Here is a 7,691-nt window from a genome sequence, read left to right as displayed (position 1 = left end):
CTGGCCAAATATCCCTGGGGGTCCAGCAGGGGGCCAGGAGCGATCTGAACGCGTGATGTCAGGAGCCAGGAACAAAATGGCGCCGGCGCTACCTTTGCCCTGTCACATGATAAGGGCAAAGGGCCACCGGCGCCATTTCTCTTAACAGCAGCTGTGGCCAGAGAGCGGGACATCATGCCGGGATCGCGCCGGGACCCCCCCCCCCCCCCACACACACACACTGGACCCCAGGTAATTTAAAACATTTTGGGAGGGTTCGGGAGGGTGGGTATTTTTTTTATCGGTTCGGGGTGGGTTTTAGGGTGTGCCAGTTTTCCCGCCCCCTATTTAACGATACAATACAAATGCCCCTGACGATAATCGTGGGCATTTGTATTGTATCGTGCACTCTAACGATTTTGAATGATTTTAAAATTATCTGATGATAATTTTAATCGTTCAAAAATGATTCACATCCCTATTAAGTGGTTTAGGGTTGTAACCACTGTAATAAGCAAGCTACCCCCCATGCTTATTTGTTTACCCAGATTGTGAAGTTCAGTCCTTGTTATTGTCTGAATGTAAATCCGGGGTTAATTTTGAGGTCTTTTCTGTTTCCCTTTAAAAATATGCTGGCCAACTAGTGCTACCAGAATTCTCTCTCTCTCTCTCATATATATATTCTTCATTGATTATATGTCTACAGCTTCCTTCTTAGATACTAACTTGACTTTATATTTTAAAACATTGCAGCCAACACAGCATGTATTATTATAATTTCCTGGCCTTTATTTCTGCTGTGAAGGATATTAACGATAACCCTGATCTCTTACCCAACATCACTCTTGGGCTTCAGCTGTACAGGATTTGCAACAACCCATTTAAATTAACTCAAGTTTTAATGGATCTGTTTTCAGAGAGGTTCTATGGCCTCCCTAATTACCAATGTAGAACAAAAGGCCTGCTCACTGCTGTCATTGATGGCCTTCCATCCGAGGTATCGATGCAGCTGTCCAAAGTGTTCAGGATCTATCACTACCCACAGGTAAGATTCTCAGCTTTCAGTTTTATACCCAACTGTAATGTCACCCATACAGAACATTGTTCTTCTTAAGGATGAATACAGCACATTTAAAACATAAAGACATCCTTCACAGGAATATCTCATTGACTTGACCTATATAGAGTTTAACCTTAAAAGCTGGAAATGTCTGTGGGTAGATTTTACCTGTAGACTTTATTCTCATTTCTTTCACTTGTACTTTCACTTTGAAATTTATACTGGGAAAACTACCCACAAAGATCTACACCTACTAAACCATAGGTTTTATGGGAAAATGTAGATGCTAAGGGTGCAGATTTTCAAAGCCCTATGCGCGCCGGGCCTATTTTCAAAAGGCCCGGCGGCGCGCATAAAGCCCCGGGACACGTGTAATTCCCAGGGCTTGAAAAAACGGGGTGGGGAATTGGTGGGGAGTGGACGGGGCAGGGCGGTCTGGGGGTGGGGGCCATGCGCCAGCATGTAGGTATTAAAATCTCGCCCCATAGAGAATAACTTTCACATAACTTTGCACTGCAGCATATACATTCATATGTGGCTGCATGCAAATCTATGCTAGTATTTTATAATGCATGCATATCAGATACACACGCATTATAAAATACTCATATCTTTACCCAAGCACATTTGCACCTATGTAGACTTAAGTGTAAATTACATTGTATGTAATGAAATAGCTATTATCATTGCTTTGAATGTGCAAATATTTCCTACATATTTTAAAAAACATGACTATGCATGTTACATTCAGAAATAAAGTGGGACTTATTGAAGCAAGTTCAATTTATACAAATAAATTGGCAAATTTTAAAATATGCTCATAGGTATTGACCTGTTTGTCCTATGTAGACAGCAGAGGGTCATTGCTGTTAATTAATGGTGTATATTACATTAGAAGAAGAGCAGATAAATAAACCCCCGGATGTTGTAATTGATGTTGTGGGGTCCTGTAATGGTGTTCTCTGGGATAATTAGTGTGGTCAACTTTTCCATGGACCTTATCTGGACATCCCACTAAACCTCATGCTTTTAGAGGGGAGTTGGGAAAGTTACAGACTACTGTCATTTATCGATCCATTCTAGGGATGTGAATCGTTTTAGGACGATTAAAATTATCGTCCGATAATTTTAATATCGTCTTAAAACCGTTATGGAACACAATACAATACAGATTCTAACGATTTATCGTTATAAATCGTTAGAATCGTGAGCCGGCACACTAAAACCCCCTAAAACCCACCCCCGACCCTTTAAATTAAATCCCCCACCCTCCCGAACCCCCCCAATAACTTAAATAACCTGCGGGTCCAGCGGCGGTCCGGAACGGCAGCGGTCCGGAACGGGCTCCTGCTCCTGAATCTTGTCGTCTTCAGCGGCGCCATTTTCCAAAATGGCGCCGAAAAATGGCGGCGGCCATAGACGAAAAAGATTGGACGGCAGGAGGTCCTTCCGGACCCCCGCTGGACTTTTGGCAAGTCTCGTGGGGGTCAGGAGGCCCCCACAAGCTGGCCAAAAGTTCCTGGAGGTCCAGCGGGGGTCAGGGAGCGATTTCCCGCCGCGAATCGTTTTCGTACGGAAAATGGCGCCGGCAGGAGATCGACTGCAGGAGGTCATTCAGCGAGGGTTCCGGCACCTCGCTGAACGACCTCCTGCAGTCGATCTCCTGCCGGCGCCATTTTCCATACGAAAAACGATTCGCGGCGGGAAATCGCTCCCTGACCCCCGCTGGACCTCCAGGAACTTTTGCCAGCTTGTGGGGGGCCTCCTGACCCCCACGAGACTTGCCAAAAGTCCAGCGGGGGTCCGGAAGGACCTCCTGCCGTCCAATCTTTTTCGTCTATGGCCGCCGCCATTTTTCGGCGCCATTTGGAAAATGGCGCCGGCTGAAGACGACAAGATTCAGGAGCAGGAGCCCGTTCCGGACCGCTGCCGTTCCGGACCGCCGCTGGACCCGCAGGTTATTTAAGTTATTTGGGGGGGGGTTCGGGAGGGTGGGGGATTTAATTTAAAGGGTCGGGGGTGGGTGTTAGGGGGTTTTAATGTGCCGGTTTTTCGATTGTTCGATTTTTAACGACCCGCAGGTTATTTAAGTTATTTGGGGGGGGGGTTCGGGAGGGTGGGGGATTTAATTTAAAGGGTCGGGGGTGGGTTTTAGGGGGTTTTAATGTGCCGGTTTTTTCGATTTTTCGATTTACGATTTTTAACGATTTTCACGATATTTTACCCCCCCAAAACGGCAACAATACGATTCCCTCCCCCTCCCAGCCGAATCGATCGTTAAGACGATCGAGGACACGATTCACATCCCTAATCCATCATTACTTGGCTTTCAAGCAACCCCCTCAATATATCTTGTTTTAGAAAATGTTTTTTCAACTATCCTCATAAACACATCGACCACAGCCGCTCTCATGCAATTTGCTCTCTATTACAACTAAAGCCTTCTAATACACACTCACCTCCATATTTCCTCATAAGCACACAGCCTCCGATCTTATACACACAGACACACTCCCAAATGCACAGCCTCCTCTCTCATATACACACACACTCCCAAACACACATGGGCAGATTTTAAATGCCCTGGGCGCGTAAATCCGGCCGGATTTACGCGCGCAGGGCCCTCGTGTGCCGGCGCGCCTATTTTGCATAGGCGCCGGCACGCGCAGAGCCCGGGACGCGCGTAAGTCCCGGGGCTTTCTAAAAGGGGTGTATCAGGGGCGCGTCCAAAAATGACGCGGCGTTTCGGGGGTGTGACGCGGCGTTGCGGGGACGGGCCCCAGGGGGCATGGCGCTGGCCGGGGGCATGGTCGAGGCCTCTGGACCAGCCCCCAGGTCGGGTGATGGCGCGCCAGCAGCCCGCTGGCGCGCGCAGATTTACATCTGCTTTTAGCAGGCGTAAATCATGAAACAAAGGTAAGGGGGGGTTAGATAGGGCCGGGGGGGGGGGGGGGGGGGTTAGGTAGGGGAAGGGAGGGGAAGGTGAGGGGAGGGCAAAAGAACGGAGGGAACGGATGGCAGGCTGCGCAGCTCGGCACACACAGACTGCCCAAAATCGGCAGCCTTGCGTGAGCCGATCCCGGATTTTATAAGATACGTGCGGCTACGCGCGTATCTTATAAAATCCAGCGTACTTTTGTTCACGCCTGGTGCGTGAACAAAAGTACGCGATTGCACAAATTTTAAAATCTACCCCACAACTTCCTGTCCTACACACAGACAGATCGCTCCCGGGACCCCCACTGACCACCAGGTACCTGTAAAACATTTTTTTTTGGGGGGGGTCAGGAGGTGGGGGAAGCTAAGGGATTCGTTTTAAAAGGGTCGGGGTGGGTTTTTTGTTTATCGGCTCAGGCACAGCCGATAAACAAAACCACGATCAGGCCGGACGAAAAAACCCCCCACAATGTGAATCGGAACCAGAATCAGAACCGATTCCGATTCACATCTCTAACTGCCAGTAAGCGAGGACAGGTTTGCCACCAATGGCCTGTGAGACGGTGGTATCATTGTCCAGGATAGGTTGTACATCCTTAATGATATGTTTCAGTGTTTCAACTGGGAGCTATAGGTAACACAAAGCATAGGTAGAGTAAGAGATTAGGGGTGTGAATTGTGTGATCGATCATCTTAACGATCGATTTTGGCTGGGGGAGAGGGAAATCTTATCGTCATGTTTTTTTTTTTTTGTTTAAAATCGTAAATCGGGGGAGGGCGGGAAAACCGACACACCAAAAAACCCGAAAACCCACCCCGAACCTTTAAAACAAATCCCCCACCCTCCCAAACCCCCCCAAAATGTTTTAAATTACCTGGGGTCCAGTGGAGGGGGGGGGGTCCCGACGCGATCTCCCTCTCCCTGGCCATGACTGCGTTGAGAGAAATGGTGCCGGTGGCCCTTTGCCCTTATCATGTGACAGGGCAAAGGTAGCGCCGGCGCATTTTGGTTCCTGGTTCCCGACGTCACGCGTCCAGGAGATCTCCCCCGGACCCCCGCTGGGACCCCCCAGGGAATTTTGGCCAGCTTGGGGGGGCCTCCTGACCCCCACAAGACTTACCAAAAGTCCAGCGGGTGTCCGGGAGCGACCTCCTGCACGCGGGCCATATTGCCAATCTTCAAAATGGCCGCCGGCGCTACCTTTGCCCTGTTACATGATAAGGGCAAAGGGCCACCGGCGCCATTTCTCTCAACGCAGTCAGGGCCAGAGAGAGGGAGATTGCGTCAGGACCCCCCCCCCCCACTGGACCCCCAGTGGCGGGGGGGTGCAATACAAATGCCCCTGACGATAAATCGGGGCATTGTATTGTATCGTGCACTCTAACATTTGGACGATTTTAAAATTATCTGATGATAATTTTAATCGTTCAAAAATGATTCACATCCCTATAATAGATCACACATCAAATAATATTCAAAAAACAGAATGTGTGAGTCTATCTTTAAATGTTTCAGAGAAACACATTTTCAAAAACACTGGCTGTTTATTAATAAGCAATTCACATCAGAGCAGTCCCCCAACATGGCCGTGTTTTGCCGGTTGGGGCTGCATTTGGAGGGACCCAGGGGAGAACTCTCAGGAAGGGAGCAGGACTAAAGGCAGCCAGAGTTAATCGCAAACACAGTCATAGTAGAGGTGGGCTTCGATTTTGGCCCTGCCGCGGAAATTTTGTATTTTCCCGTAGTTCGGGCCTTTGTAATTTAGGGGATCTGTTGAAATGTCCTAATTCATCCTAACGATTGAACATCCCTAAGTCATAGTAGCTCAATGAATTGAAATCGTTGTTACATTTTCACTTAATGACACAATGTTATTTCCGCTGCCTTGAGCTGCTGAGAGGAGAGGATCACCTTGCTGGTGGCTGGAAGGAATCAGTAGTACTGCTTGGAGACATGTTTTAAAACGTAAAAGTATTAGGGAGAAGTAAACTATCGGGGGGTGTATTATTTAGTGTGTTCATGTGTTTTGTTTTAAATAGGTAGTCAGAAAGGCAGGTAACAAACATTTGTAATTGATGATCTCTACAAAATCATGAAAGTTCTTGAACAAGTTAATGTAAATTGGTTATTTACTCTCTCAGAAGGACCAGGGGGCACTCCATGAAGTTAACAAGTAGCTCATTTAAAGCAAATTGAAGAAAATTCTTTTCATTCAGCTCATAGTTGAGCTCTGGAATTCATTGGCCAGAGGATATAGCTTCAGCAGTTAAATGTAACTGGGTGTAAAAAAAAGGTTGGATAAGTTCAAAGAGGCTAAATCCATAAACTGCTATGACGGTAAGTAATAAGCAACAGTGGCTTGTTTTTTGTATCTAGTGTTTGGGGTTCTCGCCAGATACTTGTGACTTGGATTGGCCACTGCTGGAAACAGGATACTGGGCTTGATTAACCCTTGGTCTGACCCAGTACGGCATATCTTATAACTCATATGAGTGTGTTTCCGATTAACTCTGGCCGCCTTTAGTCCTGCTCCATTCTTCAGAGTTCATCTTTGGCTCTCCCAAAGCAGCCCCAACGGCAAAACACAGCCGTGTTGAGGGACTGCACTGATGTGAATTACTACTAAATAAACAGCCTGTGGTTTTGAAAATATTTATTTGTTTCTCTGAAACATTTAAAGACTGAACAGTTTATAATATTGACTCACACATTTTGTTTTTAGCTATAGGTAACAACCAGAGGTTTTCTATTATTAACATTTTTTTGGTGATCCTGCAGCAGAGTGTATCTGGATATTTGTCTGGCTCTAATGATTTGTTTTCTTAACTCATTGGGTAGGTTAATGTAATTCCAAATATGTCCACAGCGATTTCTCCTGATGCGAGTCCCTCTCAGCGGGGTCAGAATAGTCTGGGTTACTTTTCTGTATGTGCATCATTCTGCACGTGTCCTCATCGTATTTCTTCTGCCCTGTGGATTCTCAGTCTCTCAGTCGCATAAGGTCCTCCTGCAATTTCCTACAATCTGCTTGTGATTTAACAACTCAGAATAATTTTGTGCCATCTACAAAAACACTTATTGTTCCATTTATAAAATCATTCATAAAAATATTTAAAGCAGTACAGGGTCATTACCAAGACCCAGCTCATTCCTTTTCTTCAAATGTTGTTACCGAACCTGTTGTGATTTCAGACAGGTTCTTTCACCAAAGCTACGCTCATTACTGTGATTTATGGCATCCAACATGTATCTCTTTGCTGAAAAACTTTGCTGTAGTTCTCTTATTGCCAATAGATATATCTCCAAATTTTAGTTGCTTTTTTTTTATCCACCAAGGGTTGTTGTGTGTGAGAAGTCTCATAACGCTAGACCAAAAAAAAAAATCACACTGTATAAAATGTCTCCCTTTTATGTTTTCCCTGCTTGGCAGTGTTTCATCATTAAACATACATGTATTGAGGAAGAAATTGTTTGTATATCTCTGAAAAATAACATATAAATCCCGACTACTAACTTATCCCAATATTAACCATTAATAAGAAGCCCAGTCTTACTGCAAACTAGCGTGTATAGCCCTCTTCAAGGAAAATGGCTGATCTAAGTCATCTTTATGTGTCTCCCCAATTAAAGATCAAATAGACCAATCACAACTTATTGTTACAAGGCACAGCAGCATTAATAAAAATACAGACCATTCTACCTCTTTATGGAGGC

The 7,691-nt window shown here is 45.9% G+C and overlaps 1 protein-coding gene across 1 annotated transcript in view; it reads left to right on the top strand.

Moving 5' to 3' along the window:
• Positions 1-742: 742 nt before the first annotated feature.
• The window catches only part of LOC115077509 (vomeronasal type-2 receptor 26-like), a 57,587-nt gene continuing 50,638 nt past the window's right edge, over positions 743-7,691 (top strand). Inside the window, exon 1 of the mRNA XM_029579800.1 lies at positions 743-1,024. Within this exon, the coding sequence (XP_029435660.1) occupies positions 743-1,024 (282 nt within the window). The remainder of the gene's footprint in view (positions 1,025-7,691) is intronic.

This window comes from Rhinatrema bivittatum, chromosome 16 (assembly GCF_901001135.1).
Source record: "Rhinatrema bivittatum chromosome 16, aRhiBiv1.1, whole genome shotgun sequence".
In the NCBI taxonomy this organism is placed as follows: domain Eukaryota; kingdom Metazoa; phylum Chordata; class Amphibia; order Gymnophiona; family Rhinatrematidae; genus Rhinatrema; species Rhinatrema bivittatum.
The sequence above is the reverse complement of the archived record's forward strand: the minus strand, read 5'-3'. Positions and strand labels throughout refer to the sequence as shown.